At 20.5% G+C, this 16,772-nt stretch overlaps 3 protein-coding genes across 5 annotated transcripts; 1 reads left to right on the top strand and 2 right to left on the bottom strand.

The window, feature by feature from the left end:
- Nucleotides 1-1,240: 1,240 nt before the first annotated feature.
- LOC122718678 (HAUS augmin-like complex subunit 3) lies at nt 1,241-4,405 on the bottom strand. Its single transcript, XM_043943917.1, has 9 exons — nt 3,966-4,405; nt 3,533-3,751; nt 2,990-3,176; nt 2,717-2,931; nt 2,497-2,625; nt 2,081-2,417; nt 1,754-1,983; nt 1,498-1,666; nt 1,241-1,426 (listed from the first exon to the last, which is right to left on the bottom strand). Exons 1-9 carry the CDS (start codon nt 4,193-4,195, stop codon nt 1,298-1,300), a joined length of 1,845 nt encoding a protein of 614 aa, XP_043799852.1. The 5' UTR covers nt 4,196-4,405; the 3' UTR covers nt 1,241-1,297.
- A 195-nt stretch (nt 4,406-4,600) lies between these two features.
- Nucleotides 4,601-10,620, top strand: LOC122718726 (DNA-directed RNA polymerase I subunit RPA2). Its single transcript, XM_043944018.1, has 16 exons — nt 4,601-4,819; nt 4,906-5,238; nt 5,300-5,539; nt 5,613-5,935; nt 6,030-6,289; nt 6,370-6,612; nt 6,804-7,081; nt 7,142-7,339; nt 7,430-7,537; nt 7,816-7,992; nt 8,195-8,409; nt 8,489-8,627; nt 9,108-9,264; nt 9,365-9,618; nt 9,699-9,863; nt 10,383-10,620. Exons 1-16 carry the CDS (start codon nt 4,751-4,753, stop codon nt 10,590-10,592), a joined length of 3,369 nt encoding a protein of 1,122 aa, XP_043799953.1. The 5' UTR covers nt 4,601-4,750; the 3' UTR covers nt 10,593-10,620.
- A 277-nt stretch (nt 10,621-10,897) lies between these two features.
- Nucleotides 10,898-15,096, bottom strand: LOC122718652 (V-type proton ATPase subunit H). Of its 3 annotated transcripts, none has more exons than XM_043943875.1 (10): nt 14,951-15,086; nt 14,406-14,507; nt 14,134-14,323; nt 13,328-13,546; nt 12,744-12,839; nt 12,109-12,314; nt 11,946-12,030; nt 11,429-11,835; nt 11,252-11,365; nt 10,898-11,140 (listed from the first exon to the last, which is right to left on the bottom strand). In XM_043943875.1, the coding sequence occupies exons 2-10, from the start codon at nt 14,441-14,443 to the stop codon at nt 11,050-11,052; spliced, it is 1,446 nt and encodes a 481-aa protein (XP_043799810.1). In that variant the 5' UTR covers nt 14,444-14,507; nt 14,951-15,086; the 3' UTR covers nt 10,898-11,049. The 3 variants fall into 3 exon arrangements, with proteins under 3 accessions (XP_043799810.1, XP_043799807.1, XP_043799809.1); XM_043943872.1 differs by having other exon boundaries at nt 10,899-11,140; nt 14,426-14,507; nt 14,951-15,096; XM_043943874.1 differs by lacking the exon at nt 12,744-12,839 and having other exon boundaries at nt 10,899-11,140; nt 14,426-14,507; nt 14,951-15,096.
- Nucleotides 15,097-16,772: the final 1,676 nt, after the last annotated feature.

Genomic DNA, 16,772 nt, shown 5'->3' with positions numbered 1-16,772 from the left:
GAAAAATTATAAGTAGGAATTTTAAATGTAGTAACAGTGCTATACACACACATATATATATATTATAGAGAATATTATATAGAATTAGATCGACGGATAAAATCGACGTGGAAATGAGTGATTCTACATGAAAAAATGAATAAAAAAATATAAAATAAAATTTTTTATTTTTGTGAAAATCATAAATGATTTATACGTTGAAAAAATCATGTAATCAGCGAATTTTCAAATTTAATTTGTCGAAAATTAACTTTTATATGAAAAAAATTTATTTATTTTTTGTTTATTTTCATATGTTGAATTCTATCAATCTTTTATCAATTCATTTATATCTAATAGGAAATTAATTTTGCTTATATTTAAAAATGTTTTGTATTTGATTTATTTGAAAATAAAATTTCAAATGAAAAAATTTTATTCTACATCTTCAACTTATTTTTTCATGTAAAATTATTTTTTTCACATGATGTATTTCACATTATTCGTGAAATACCTTATATATTTGATAAATCAACAGTAAATCAATATTACATAAATGACATTCTTACATTTGATGTGCATTGATGTGATTTTTTTTTTTTTTTTTTTTTTTTTTTATAATAAAATAACTTCAATAAATAGTTTTTATAAATATAAAGGCATGTATATTTGTTTTTTAATATAGTATTTTAATATAATATAAATATGATTTATGTTAAAGAATGATTAATAAGTGACAATTAATATATATAAATTTTATTTTCAAAATCAAAAATATAATTATAACTTTTTTTTTTGAAATATCTAGTTATCATCATGATTCATTTTAAACAAATAAACAAATTATTTTATGTATGTATGTATATATATATAGAAAGTATAAATTCAAATAATGATTTCAATACTTGACATATATATCTTCAGGGAACAATAATAAATAGAAATATTTAAATATTCTTATTAAATATTTAAATATTTCTATTATATTCCTGAATTTTTATTAACTTAATTGTTTATTTTTATTTCAATTTTTATTAATTAGTATAAATTTTATGATTATTAGTAAAAGATTAATGTAAAAATTAAATTTTTAAATAATAAAATTTATATTTTATTCTTTTTAAATTTTTGGAAAAACAACTTTCCAACAACAATCCATATTCTTTTATCACAAATTTGATATTTTAATTTTCAACAGAAAAGTTTAAAAAAACAGAGCTAATTTATTTGTACAGTGTTTTAGAATAGAATAATAATAAATTTTTATAAGTATTAAAATAATTAAATATAATGTAATTATTACACATTTTATTAATTTTTAATCACTAAAACAAGATTTATTTCCCATAGATTTCATTTCTTTATATATTTTTCTTAATGTATCAGGATCAACTAAAAATCGTTGCCAAAGAATATTTTTTTCTCGTTCAAAACCTATATCCGCTTTCTACAATAAAAATTTAAATTGTACAAAAAATAATAAATATATAAATATAAATTGTAAATATATTAATTTACCCTTCGTTCTGTCATTTGATTTCTTATTTTCAATAAATCATTTTGTATCTTCTGTAAACTATCAAATGTTTCATCATAACATGTTTCAATTTCATAAGTAATTGGTTTAAATGTACGAGTAGATCCTTTTTGAATTTCATTTAAATATTGCAAATTTATTTCATTTTCTCTAAATATTATAATAATTTAATAATTATAACACTTTTTTTAAATGTATATTAAAATATAATGTAAATAAAAAAAGATTATTACTTACAATATTTCTAATCTTTGAATTTTTGAATTTAAATATGTTTTCAATATGAATTGTTTCTTAGTTTTATTTTCATCTATAAGATCATTGTATTTATCCAATACTGGATTTAATTGATGTATATTATCATTATTGTATAACATTGAAATAAAAAGTTTATGGAATGAATTATGTATCTTTGATGAAGATAATATAGTTGCAGAATATTCATTTTGCTGTTGTTGCATACTTTCCTATATATGAATAAAATTTAATTATAAATTAATTTATTAATAATATATATAATATAATATAAAATTTATTAATTATTATTATCTATTAATTACTCACACATCTTGTAAATGATAATAAATATTCTGTTTTTAAATAGTGATAAACATCAGCTACAAATTCAGAAACATTTTTAAGACAATGAAACTGCATTTCCATTAATATTCGTAACAAATCAGTGTGCACATGACCATGTTCTCGTGCAAAAAATTGAAGATTTTTTAATTTTTGTAAATGATTTTTTGTTTGTTCAAGTCGTATATGAGCATCTTGTTTTAAAACTTTAGTTATTTCTAATTCTGAGAATTGTTGCACTATTTCTGATAATTGATATTCTTGTAATAAAATTTCTTCTTCTAAGAAATCTCTTTTTTTAGTTAATTTTATAATTTCTGTTCTAATTTAAATATGTAAAAAATAAAATATACTTGAAAAAATAAACATGAAATGATTACATTTAAAGAATTTTTGAATACCTTAATTCAGATTGATTTGGTATTTTCAAATTTCCTAAATTATATATATTTTTTATGCAATCAAACATTGCAATATATGATTTTTCTTGTATTTTTGCTAAAATTTCTTCTATTTTTGCATTAGTTAATCTGTAAGATAAAATAATCATTTTGAATTAATAAATATAAATATGAAGAATTTTATTTATAATAATATTTATAATAATTAATATATAATTACTTTGTTTTATATAATGTCAATTCTTGTCTATTATCAATGTCTTTTTCTTTAGTATCATTAATTGAAGAAACATAATTAGAATCAATTTTTTGTTCATTCTCTGATATATTTTCAAACTGTCGTTTTATATGAACATCTAAATAATGACTATACATTTCTATTTTTTTAATAAAAGATTCTAATGGCATCTGAGTCCATAATAATGGTATTCCTTTCTGCAAATATAATAATATTATTATTATAAATTATAAAAAGATTTCAAAAATTACTTACATTTTCAGCTGCATCTGCATAAACATTCAAAAGATATTCAACTTCCTTAAAACATTTATGATTTTGTATATCAAAATCTTTTAAAATCACAAAACATTCTTTATATGCTTTGTCTGCTTCAATATTTTCTCTATCTAATAATTGTTTTTCTTGTTCTATATTGTTATCTAATTCTATTTCTAATTTTCTATAATAGTACATTATTTTATATGACATTAACTGTCCATATATATATTTGGATTCATTTGGGTTTATTTTTTCATTTTACACGAATAAAATTTTATTTTTAAATATTTTCATTTTTATTTGAATATTATTAAGAAAAATGTATACTTATAATTTAAAAATCTATTGAATAATGAAATAGATATAATAATATAATAAATAATTTTGAATTTTTTTAAGAATTTCAAAAGCTTAAAACATTAAAAAAAAAAAAAATGATATAGATAAAATAAACCCAAGAATATAACAATATTAGAAAAATTTAATACTACAAAGAATTAAATTTATCTGAATAAAAGTAGATATAATTATTATTACTTTAAATTCTGAATTCCATTTTGCAATATACGAATATAATTTTCATCTTCTTTATATGAATCTTTCAATATTTCAAATTCTGCAAATAAATCATTAATATCTGTGTCATCAAAAGAAATGATTTTTAATAAATCAGGATAATCTTTAGTTATTTCTTCTAATGAATGATCTAATTCTGAACCTTCCAACCATTCATTTGTTTCTTGTAATTTATTCTTTCTAAAATATAAAATATTAATTTTTAATTTCAATTCATATATTTTATTTATTTTTATTATTAAATATTTATTTTTTCAAATAAATTTTCAAGAATACTTGAATTAAGTTTAATGTAATGTTAAAACATTCTAATATTTAATAAATATAATTATTTTCTATTTTATTAATTAATAAATAAATAATTCTATTAATTATTAAATAATATTATTATTACATTTGAATATCTTCATCTGATAGAACATTTACATAATTAACATTTTCACAAAACCATTTCAAAAACGGTTGAACTGAAGAATTGTCACAAATTTGATCTAATAGATCTGGTGTAACAACATTCGAAAGTTCCGAACGTAAACCTCGAACTTTATCATACAATATTTTACCAGAAATATCCATGATATTAAAAATAACCAATATAAATTCAAAATTAAATACACAGAACATTTATTATTCAATACAAATTGAATCACTTAATTTTCTACGCCTGCGTATTTGATTTCGATCACGTGATTTTATTACTGATCTGATTACTTATTCATTAATTAGGTGATCATATAATTCTTTTGTTGCTATTAATGTGACTAGAATAAAAATTTAACAAAAATTCTTAAAAAATTTACATCCAAATAATTTTAAAATCTTTAAATTCCGATAATTAAAACCATTCTTGGTTTCTTCATCAAAATTTATAAATACATATAAAAGTTAAAAATTTTAATACTATGAATTAAATTTAAGTTGATTATGTATATTTTAATGAAAAATTTAGACGAATAAATTAATTCATAGATGAATAGCTTTTTTTTCGTATTACAAAATTATAAATTAATCCTGATGATTTTAGAAAAATATTATAGGAAAAATTGATATAATAAGTTGGTAACATTACAATATGCACATGAATAGAAATTTATAAGCACATGTAATGTTATAATAACTGAATTTTATCCAAGATATTCTTTTTTGCAATTTAAAAAAAATATATATATATATATAAAAATGTTGATTGAACCAAAATTAACAAACACATCAAAAAATTTTGGTAAACCGCCAGAAAAGCAAAACCCTGTAAATAATTCTTTTTATAATTTAATTATTATTGTTTTTAAAAATATTAATTTTAATAAATTTTTTCTGTATTTTATCTATCTTAGTTATTACAAAGATTAGGTGCTCCACACATAGATTCTTTTAATTATATGCTAGAAGATGGTTTATGTAAAGCTGTTAAAGATAATCCACATGTTTATATTCATCTTCCAAATAAAGACAAAGTAGCATTATGGATTGATGATGTATCTATTGATCAACCTAGTGTTCCATCTGGTATAATTGGAGTAAAAACTCATAAAATTTATCCTACAGAATGCCGACAACGAGGATGTAGTTATAAAGGAAAGATAACAGTTAAATTAGGATGGTCTATCAATGATAAATTACAAGAGACTCTTGCAAGAGATTTGGGAGAAATTCCAATAATGATTAAAGTATGTAATATAATTCTGTAAAAGATGAATAATTTATTTATATGTTACTTGTATGTTACAGTCTAATAGGTGTCATTTAAATAAAATGAATCCTAAAGATTTAGTTCTTCATGGAGAACATGAACAAGAATGGGGTGGATATTTTGTTATTAAAGGACTTGAGAGAATTATAAGAATGTTATTAATGACAAGAAGAAATTATCCTATTGCTATTAAAAGATCAGGATGGAAAACTCGTGGCATGCAATTTAGTGATCTTGGTTTATTTTTAAGAAGTGTTAAAGATGATAATACCACAGCTGTATGTATATAATAATAAAAGTATTTTTGATAAATTAAATTGTATCATTATATTATGTTGTTATGTTTTACAGAATAATACTTTGCATTATGTAACTGATGGTTCTGCAAAATTAATGTTTTCCCATAAAAAAATTTTATATTATGTTCCATTGATTTTAATTTTAAAATGTTTAGTTGATGTCTCAGATATTTTTATTTATAATGCATTAATAGCTGGATGTGAATATGATTTATATTATAAAGGTTGTATTTTAAATATGTTAAGAGCAGTACATGAACAAGGTTTAAATAATCATGAAGAATGTAAAGCTTATATAGGAAAAATGTTTAGAATAAAATTTTTTGAATTACCTGAAGATGCTACTGATATAGATGTTTGTGATTTTATCATTAAGTAAGTTTAATGATCTTATTGGTAAATATATATTAATTTATATGTCATTAATATGTAAATATATGTAAATATATTTGTTATTAATTATTTTTAGACATTGTATAGCAATTCATCTTAATAGTCCATTAGATAAATTTTATTTACTTGCTTTCATGACAAAAAAACTATTTGCTCTTGCAAATAATAAATGTGCTGTAGAAGGTGCTGATTCTGTAATGATGCAAGAATGTTTACTAGGTGGTCATTTATATTTGCAAGTATTGAAAGAAAAATTATATAGTTGGTTAACTAATCTTAAAATGGGTATTTTGAAACGTGCAAGAAGTGCTGGTAATAGATATACTTTAAACGTGCGTAAGTATTTTGGAAGATAATTTAAAAATTATGAATCAAAAATTATTAAAATTAAAATTATTTTATATATATTTATATAGAAGAAATGTTGAATATAATGAAATATGGGAATTCATTGGAATCACAAATGGAAAATTTTTTATCTACTGGAAATTTACGATCATCAACAGGTTTAGGATTGATGCAAAATACAGGACTTACAATTGTTGCTGAAAATATTAATAGGATGCGATACATGAGCCATTTTCGTGCAATACATAGAGGTTCCTTTTTCCAGGAAATGAGAACTACAGAAGCTAGACAATTATTACCAGATGCATGGGGTAATTTTTTATTATATTTAAAAATAAGTAAAAAATAATTAAAAATAGAGTTTTCTTAATACTACACTATAGTAATTTTTAATTTTTTAATTTATAATATTATATATATATATATATATATATAATATATTATATATAATATATATAATATAATACATAATATATTTATATACATTATAATATAATATCAGGTTTTATTTGTCCTGTACATACACCTGATGGTGCACCTTGTGGTCTTCTTAATCATTTAACAATGAATTGCATTATTACAAAACATCCAGATGCAAAATTAAAAGCTAATATTCCTATTATATTAATGGATCTTGGAATGATCCCATTGTCGATTGCTGATAACTGGAAAAACTCCTATATTGTAATGCTAGATGGAAAATTAATTGGACTAATAGATGATAATATAATTGCACGAGTAACAGACAAACTACGATTGCTTAAAATCAAAGGACAAGAGGTAATATAAATTTTTATTTCTGTATAAAGAATTTGTATTTTTTTTATTATTTATATTTAGATTCCATATATGATGGAGATAGCATTAGTGCCAAAGAAAACTGTGCCAGCACAATATCCAGGATTATATTTATTTACAAGTCCAGCTCGTATGATGAGACCAATAATGAATTTAGCTGCTAAAAATGTAGAATATATTGGAACATTTGAACAAATTTATTTAGATATCTGTGTTACACCTGAAGAAGCCTATGAAGGGGTAATATATTATTTTTTTTATTATTTTCTTTTTTGTTATTTCTTATTTACTATGTTATTTTATTTCTAAAAATATTAATTACTATTACAGTTAACATCACATCAAGAATTATCAAAAACAGCTTTCTTAAGTAATTTAGCAAGTCTGATTCCGATGCCAGATTATAATCAAAGCCCGCGAAATATGTATCAATGTCAGGTAAAAAATTATTCAAAATGTTTGAAAATGTTTGTTATAATATATTTTTTATGATTATAACAATATTTTGTATTGAATGTTTTCATTAAACGAGTACTAAGGATATGTTGCTATTCATAAATAAAATTATATCATGAAATTATTATTATATATCTATAATTTCTCATCTTCATTGAATCTTTGAAATTATTCGGATATATTTTATGTTTTCGTTTATGTTACATGATTGCTAATTGCTATTATAATCATAAATATTAATTATCATTTTTGTTTTTTAGATGAGTAAGCAAACAATGGGTACCCCATGCCATACTTGGCAATTACAATCTGAAACTAAATTATATAGATTACAAACACCTGCAACGCCTCTTTTTCGACCAGTACATCACGATAAAATCAATCTCGATGATTTTGCTATGGGTACTAATGCAATAGTTGCCGTTATTTCTTATACAGTAAGAAAATATTAATCATTACATTGATGCATATTTTGAAAAATTGAATTTAACTTATTTATTAAGTTTTTTTCAACATAATTATTAATATGATTTATAATCTTATATTTTTTATATGTATAAAAATATAAATGTGAAAACAATTTAATAATTAATATAAATTTAAAAATTGTTTTTAATGTATATTTATTTTATTATATAGGGATATGATATGGAAGATGCAATGATCATAAATAAAGCAGCATATGATAGAGGTTTTGCACATGGAATGATTTATAAATCTGAATTTATAGATTTAAAAGATCAAAAAAGTTATTTTGCAAGAAATCCTGATAAATCTGAACTTGTAGAAAAATTAGATATTGATGGTCTTCCTCTACCAGGTACAATCATTTCAGAAGGTGATGTCTACTATTGGTAAGTTTGTATTTATTAAATTCTTAATGTTTTTATTAATTTTTTATTTTATTGAATAAAGTACATATTGTTTTAATAGTTATTACGATGCAGATCAGTCAACATACATTACTGGTAAATATCATGGAAAGGAAGATGCTTATGTTGATACTGTAAAACTTTGTGGAACATTACATAATCATATTCCACGTAGAGCTTGTATTACTTTTCGTATTCCAGTTAGTAAAATTTCAGTTAATATTTTATTTTATAAAATATTTTTAAATAAATATAATAGAGAATGTAGAATGATTCTATATAAAAAAAAAATGAATCAAAGATCTAAAATAAAACCTATTTTCGTAAATCGAATTTGAAACTTTTATTAAATTTGACTATAAGTTTATATAAAATTTTCAATAGATATCTTATTATTAAAATTAAATTAATAAGTAAAATAAATGAATAAATTGTTTTTAATATTAAAAAATATAAATATCATTTATTTGTAAAATCTTTATAAAAATTAAATTTAAAATATTTTTATTTATAGAATTTTTAATTTAATTTTGTTGAAAATAAATGAAAATATATATATTATTCTACATTTTCATTTTATTTTTATATGTAGAAATATTCATATTATTTGATTGTATTATTCAGTGCAATACATTCTATTTATATAAATATAGTAAATACAAATTTATTCTAAATTTTAGCGTAATCCAAGTGTTGGAGATAAATTTGCTTCAAGAGCAGGTCAAAAAGGTATCTGTTCACAAAAATGGTCTGCAGAAGACTTACCATTTACAGAAACTGGTTTAATTCCTGATATTGTATTTAATCCCCATGGTTTTCCAAGTCGTATGACAATAGGTAAAAAGATTTAAAAAAAAATTATATATTATATATATTAAAAATATTTATTTCCGTAATTGTTTAAGTTATAATACCTATATAAATATATATAATATAGCTATGATGATCGAATTAATGGCTGGAAAATCAGCAGCCATACATGGATTGGTACATGATGCAACATCATTTAGATTTAACGAAGATGAAACTGCAGTTGAATATTTTGGAAAATTATTAGAACGTGGTGGTTACAACTATTATGGAACAGAAAGAATGTATTCTGGAATAGATGGAAGAGAAATGACTGCTGATATATTTTTTGGAATAGTACATTATCAACGATTACGTCATATGGTTTCAGATAAATGGCAGGTTAGTATATCTACATAATACTTAAGATTTAAATATCTACATAATACTTAAGATTTCTATTTTTTCTCTATTTTTTTCAGGTTAGAAGTACTGGTCCAATTGATGTTTTGACAAGACAACCTATAAAGGGTAGAAGAAGAGGTGGTGGTGTTCGATTTGGAGAAATGGAAAGAGATTCATTGATATCTCATGGTTGTTCATTTTTACTTCAAGATCGTCTTTTCCATTGTTCAGACAAAACAACGGTAAATACATTTAATTAACGAAATTTAGTTCTTCATAAATATTATTATTTTATTGTTATTACTATTGTGATTATTATTATTATTATTTAATAATATTATTATAAATATTATAAATTAATATTATAATTAACATTATTATTATTATTATTATTATTATAATATTATAATTAACATAATCCTATATATATTAAAATATTTGTATCTCCTAGGCAATGTTTTGATAGATTTAAGTAAAATTTTTGAAACTCATTGTGAAATTTTCAATTTATAATACAAATGTAAATTTTGTAAAATTTATAATACAAATGTAAAAATGAATGACATTAGAATGACAATATAACTCTTTTTTAAAATAGATTAAATTGATAATTAGCTACAAATTCATTTAAAATAAATAATAATAATAATATTATTACTATTTTAAGAATTTTAAGAATTCTATTATTTTAAGCAAATTCTCAATGATATAATATTTTTTTATAATCTTATATTTAATTAATAATAATTTTGATATTTCAGACTTTAGTTTGTCAAAAATGTGGTACATTATTGGGTCCAATAATGGAAATGGCTTTAAATGCATCAGGATTAGCTAACAAATCGAGATGTCGTCTTTGTGGTGATGATGAATCTGTGAGAGAAATTGATATACCATACATTTTTCGATATCTTGTAACACAATTAACATCTTGTAATATTAATGTAAAATTATCATTTGCAGAAAAATGATAGAAATAAAAATACGATTACTTTTGTACTTCTTTCTAATAATACTTTATTTTTCTTAACATTTCATAAACATTTTACTTACAAATTCAATAACATTTCATAAATACGTTCATTCCATTATTTAATATTTTTTAATTGTTATATACATTTTTTAATGAATTAAATTTGACAATATATTTTTAATGAAATGTTTGTTTGAATATATATTATTTTTTTATCTACATAACTACATACAATAAAATATAAAGTAATTTTTATAATATAATTTCAATTAAGAACTTTTTTTTCTATATCAGTTTTTACATACAATAGAATATAAAGTAATTTTTATAATATAATTTCAATTAATATAATTTCTATATCAATTTTTACACATAATGTAAATTATTTAAAGATAATTAGAAAAGAAACAAAATGTCCAAGATTTTAAGCGAAAATTAGCAATTATAATATATATTTAAGCTTTTGCTGGAACTTGTGCACCAGGTTTTGTTCCTGGAGCATTTGTTCCAGTTTGTTCTTTTTCCAGTTGTTTTCCTAAATATTCCCTAAAAATTCAAAATTTTTTATTAATAAATTTTACAACTTGTTAAAAGTTATTTAGAACTTTTTTTAATTATACAAAATTTTTTTACATAGTAAATATATTAATTACATACCAATTATGTACCATGAGTTTTTGAACTGCAAGAAGAGCTTCATATCTCACATTAGGATCTTCATGTCCTAAAAGTTGCATTACCCGCTGTTTACCCCCAAGTTGTTCAATTATACTGAAATAATTAAAAAAATTATTTTATCAAATAATTTTTGAAAACACAGATAATAATACATACTGTTTGCCACGTGGGTAGTGTCTTACATATTCTCCTACATCAAAACTAGCTACACTAAGAACCAAAGGATCTTTACTAGTTTCCAATAAATGTACTAAAATACGCAATAATTCATAATTCTTTTCATTTAATCGATTAGCATTTTCTCGCCAGAATTTTCCAGATTTATGAACGGGAGACCATTCAAGACGTCCGGATTTTACTTCAGTCGAATATTCGTCAAAAGAACTTAAATCTTGAACAGATGCTTGTAACTTGTCATTCAAAAATTCAATATCATCAGTGATATCTTCGTCGTCGAATTTACGTTGTCCAAGGATCGAAAGTTGTTTCAATACCTTACACTGTACCATAGCTATACAATGTTCTTTAGCAACTTGTCCATCCTCTACTTTTTCAATTAAGTTCTATAAAATATGAAAAGATAAAATAACAATAATAAAATATATTTAACCAATTTGATTGATTAATTAATCTTTAATTCTAAATTATTTTATACATATTTTATATAACTTACCCTAAATACTGCTAAAATAATACGAGTTACTTTTTCCTTAACAGAATCACTTAATATATCTGCCAAAATAGGAATAACACTAAATCTAAAATTAAAATTTATGAATATATTTTTCTTATAATAATTTTTTAAAATACAATTATATAATATATGTAATACATACTTATTCATTTTTTCTGCAAGCAATGGATTAAATGTTAATACCCATATACAAAATATAAGTTGATATTGTACTTGGAAATTTACTCTGCCTGATAGAACACTTATTAAAGTAGAAATTCCATCAACGGATACAAATGCGAAACGGTATTCGTCTATGCGAAGCATCATTTGTAAACAACGTGCCACAGATTGAATATATTCATTATTCTAAATAAATATAAGTAATATGTAATTAAAATATAATTAAATTAAAATTAAAATTTTAATTATGTGTGTGCACAAAAAGAATAAAATAAAAAAGATCATTTTGCAAGTAAATGCATTTTTACTTATAAAATAAAATAATTTATATTAATAATAAATTCTTATTAGAAAAAATAAAAAATATTTAATAAATATGAATAATATATTAATAATATATTAATTAATAATTTTCACTTCATTTTTTTTTTTAAATAGAAATAATTTTATAAAATATTTACTCATATTTTATTGTGTATTTAAATTTATATTTAATTCTATTATAATTATTTTCTCATCATATCTTATGTTTTTATTTTATTTTAAATTTAAGAATTGATTAAAAAATAGCTGCATGATATTTTTGTATTAATATTTAATTAATATAAAACCAACCGGACTTTGTAGTTCATGTAGTTCATTTGCCTCCTTATCCATAGTGTTGTCTTGTTCTACTCTTGCATGCAAATTTGTATCCTGAGGAGCTTCAAACTAAAACCCCATGTGATTTGTTTATGTGTTCAAATAATTGCAATTCAAAAATATTTATTATTATGTTATTAAAAAGCAATATTAATCTGTTATATAAGTTTATACAATATGTTTATATTTTTTATATTTAGTAATGCTTGCTCTTGGGACAATCTTGACATTTTTGTTTATACATTTTAGTAAATTTTTATAAAATTTATTGTAAGAAATGTATAACAGAACAAAGATACTGACATTAATTATGTTATGTAATAATTTATGTTATAATTTTAAAAATTTGATTATGTATACATATATAATGAGAACCAACACCAATATTGTGTGCACACACATAATTATATTAGATAAAAATGAAAAAGCAACAAATTAAAAGCACATCATATTATGTTGATATCACAATAACAAATAAATGATAAAAAATAAATATTTTTATAATTCTTAAATTTGAACTAGAATCGAACTATATTTTTACAAATATAAGCACTTACACTGAGTTTCAATTGATCTTTTAACCATGTCAAGTAAAATTGAAGATCTGTTTTTTCCATTAGATCATGACTCCAACAAGCAAGTTTGGCAATAATTCGAGAGGTCATATTCATTATAAATCCATCTTGTCTATTTAACAAATTCAAAAAAGGACCCCATACTGATTCACGTTTGCGATTCGAATGTTCTCTAAAGATTTCTACACGACTACGATCTTCCTAAAATTTAAATATTAACAATTAAAAATATTTAATAAATAAATAAATCATTTATTACAATTAATTATTATAATTTATTATATCCATTTATTAAAATAAATTTCATACTTTTTTTACTATCTGAATTTTTACTATTTGAATTAATAATGCATATTAAAAAGGAAAATATGAGAAAAATATATTAGAGAAATTAGAAAAAAATTATTTTTATATATAATTCAAATTTTTTTAAAAATGTATTTGAAAAATGAATGAAATATACGAAAAATTATTTAAAAAAAAAAAAAAATTATATTTTGAATTATTATATTATGTTTGGATATTTAAAAATTTATATATAATAATAGAAACTTTTTGCTTGTAAAATTAGTGGATTTTTTTCAGTTTTCTAATATATATAAATAATTTTTAATATATATACAGTTTTTAAAATAAATAATATAAATTGTTATAACATCTAATAAATAATTTGAAAACTTTTATTATACAAAAGATTGAGTTAATCGAATCATATTATTTTTTGATAAATTTTTTCAAATAATGTTTTACTATATTTTAATTTATTATTATAATATGATTTAATGTACCTGAAGCATATCATCAATCATTGTAAGTATATATTGAATAGTTTGATCTTTTGAAATATGACCAAGTAAATTAAGAAATGTTTTAGCAGCTTGATGTGGATTTTCCTTGAGTTTCGCATCTCGAACATTAGGATCATTTGTATCAAAAGCTACTATGAAATCATGATCTTCCTTTGATATCATATGAGATCTATGAAATATAGAAAATAATTAAATGTTAATAATAATAATATTGTATTATAATAAATACAATACATTAATTATGATATTACTTATAATGACATTCTCTTACTGTAGATATGATTGCCATTTAATTTGTTGATTCCTAATGTCAGCAGCTTGTTGTTGTAGAATACTTGTAGCTGCTAGCATATCTATAATATTTCAAATATTATTTAATATTAAAGCTCTAATAAGACATCAATAAAAAAATAAAAATTTAATGCAAACATTTATATAGTTGTTTATTAATTTTAATTTTGTGTTTATAATAATAAATACTTAAAAATATAAAACATAAATATATAATTATAAAAAAATAATTTGTTATAAAAAAAATATTGATAATATATAATTTAAATTATTATAAAAAGAATTCTTGTTATAATATAAAAGATATAATTATTTATTTGAAATTATATGTACAATATAAAATTTAATATTTTTTCAATTATTTTATTTATTTATCATTTTTAATAAATAAATAAAATCGAAATAAAAATAAAAACAATATTATAAATCATAATATCATAAACATATCATATTAATGGGAGGGGCAATATTAAATTAATAAATATATATATTTGAAAATAATTACCAATTTTTTCATCTGGCAAAGCCGGTATCATTTCTTTAATATTTACACGGTCAACCATTTTTTATTGTTCCTTAAAATCAATATATTTCAGTTAAAACTTCAGTTGCAAAAAATTAGATCTCCTATTGCAATTGCACCTCTCTCAATAGTTAGATCACAAGATCGATGTATAACCAATTGTTATTGAAACTACAAAAACTCCCTAGTATAAAATTTAAATATTTCTAGTTAATACAATGTTATGTTGTTAATAAATTACGAGGGACGTTTAAAATTATTTTTATATAAGTAAAAAATAAAATAACAAAAACGTAAAAAGTAAAACAAAATAATAAAAACATAAAAATAAAAAGTAAAATAATCAAAAACGTTTTTTGAAACGAATTATTTGAAATAAGTATAATATTTAATAAAATCAGAAATATTTAAATTAAAAATTTCTATATTAATTTTCAATAAATTATTTTTTATATATATGAAATGAATATAATGAAAAATTATTTCATAAAGAATAAAATAAAACACAATATTTTATAAAAATTTGTTTATTTTGTAATGAACATGTTGTATGTATAAAACTATCATCTAATTATATTTAAATAGCTATTCTTTTGTATATTGGGAATATGATTTTTTTGTGATTATATTTTCGCAATTTGTCTTTTTTTGATCAACTGACTTGATAATGGAATATTGATAACAAAATATATTTATAATATTTTTTAATAATTTTTCAATTTATAGTAAAAAAAATATTTATTTGTTATTTAAATAAAAAGTTATTACAGAATGTTTTCAATAATATAGATGCAAGTCAGTTCATCGTTCAGTTCGGATGATAGATTCAAATTTAATAATATTTTTACATGTTATATATAATAATTTTCCGCTGCATTTAATAATATATTAAGATTACATATTACACTATATGCGCGAATAGTATTTATTATTATTTCTAGAATATGATCTTTTTAGTCTTAATACGCACATATGGGTTAATTATTGTTATAATCTATTGTATTTATAAGCTCCTTGATTAATAAATGTATATTAATGAATTCTATTATTTCGTTTGTATATTGTCATGATTGGCAAATTTTTATGCTATATCTTTGCGAACGGAAGACTATTATTATTATCTTATCAAACTTCTAATAAAGAATCAATTTAAACTGCACTTAAACTGAAATTTTTGTTATTTATATATATATAATTAAATGAATATGAAACAAAATTTACTCATTGATAATTAACTTATAAATGTTCGCAAATATTTTTTTGTTTTTTATCAAACATAGATCAGTCATTTTTTTTTAACAAGTTACAATATAAATATAACGTCTTTATAAATCTATTTTGTCCATTTCCGTTCAAAAAATATTATATGCTTACAAATATTCTCTTTTCCGCGCATATATGTTTTTTTCTCTTTTTCTCATATTAAGTAGTATATTTCATCCACGTTTCAATAATCTGTTTTTTTTTCTCTTATTTTCTTCTATCTTTCACACATAATATATACGTTACAGAAAAATATTATTCTGTATATTTATATTTACAATATTATGTACTTTGTATGTTCCCTTTTAATTGATGCTGAATTTTTGAACATAAAATTAATTTTTAATTCTCATATGTATAATTATTAATGATAATTTATATTCTGTACCAATAATGAAAAACATAGCACCGATTAAAAGTGAAGGTAATTTAATATTTTAAATTGTATCTTTTTTTCATATATTTTTTTTCAATAAAAATACTGACTAAATTTTGTTTCCATTCCAACAATTTTACCAATTTCAACCGATTTTCTTTTAAT

The sequence above is a fragment of the Apis laboriosa genome, unplaced genomic scaffold, assembly GCF_014066325.1.
Source record: "Apis laboriosa isolate Shangri-la unplaced genomic scaffold, ASM1406632v1 scaffold68_cov148, whole genome shotgun sequence".
Lineage (NCBI taxonomy): Eukaryota > Metazoa > Arthropoda > Insecta > Hymenoptera > Apidae > Apis > Apis laboriosa.
The sequence above is the reverse complement of the archived record's forward strand: the minus strand, read 5'-3'. Positions and strand labels throughout refer to the sequence as shown.

Bases quoted from the DNA above. Each gene is read 5' to 3' on its own strand.
- LOC122718726 (XM_043944018.1), top strand. From the start codon at position 4,751: ATGTTGATTGAACCAAAATTAACAAACACATCAAAAAATTTTGGTAAA. The intron at 5,936-6,029 runs GTAAGTTTAATG...AATTATTTTTAG, and splicing joins GTTTGTGATTTTATCATTAA to ACATTGTATAGCAATTCATC. The intron at 8,410-8,488 runs GTAAGTTTGTAT...TTGTTTTAATAG, and splicing joins GAAGGTGATGTCTACTATTG to TTATTACGATGCAGATCAGT.
- LOC122718652 (XM_043943872.1), bottom strand. From the start codon at position 15,008: ATGGTTGACCGTGTAAATATTAAAGAAATGATACCGGCTTTGCCAGAT. The intron at 12,315-12,743 runs GTTGGTTTTATA...ATATTTATTTAG, and splicing joins TACATGAACTACAAAGTCCG to AATAATGAATATATTCAATC. The intron at 11,366-11,428 runs GTATGTATTATT...TAATTATTTCAG, and splicing joins CACTACCCACGTGGCAAACA to TATAATTGAACAACTTGGGG.
- LOC122718678 (XM_043943917.1), bottom strand. From the start codon at position 4,195: ATGTTCTGTGTATTTAATTTTGAATTTATATTGGTTATTTTTAATATC. The intron at 3,177-3,532 runs GTAATAATAATT...GTACTATTATAG, and splicing joins AATGGAATTCAGAATTTAAA to AAAATTAGAAATAGAATTAG. The intron at 1,427-1,497 runs GTAAATTAATAT...TTTTTATTGTAG, and splicing joins ATCAAATGACAGAACGAAGG to AAAGCGGATATAGGTTTTGA.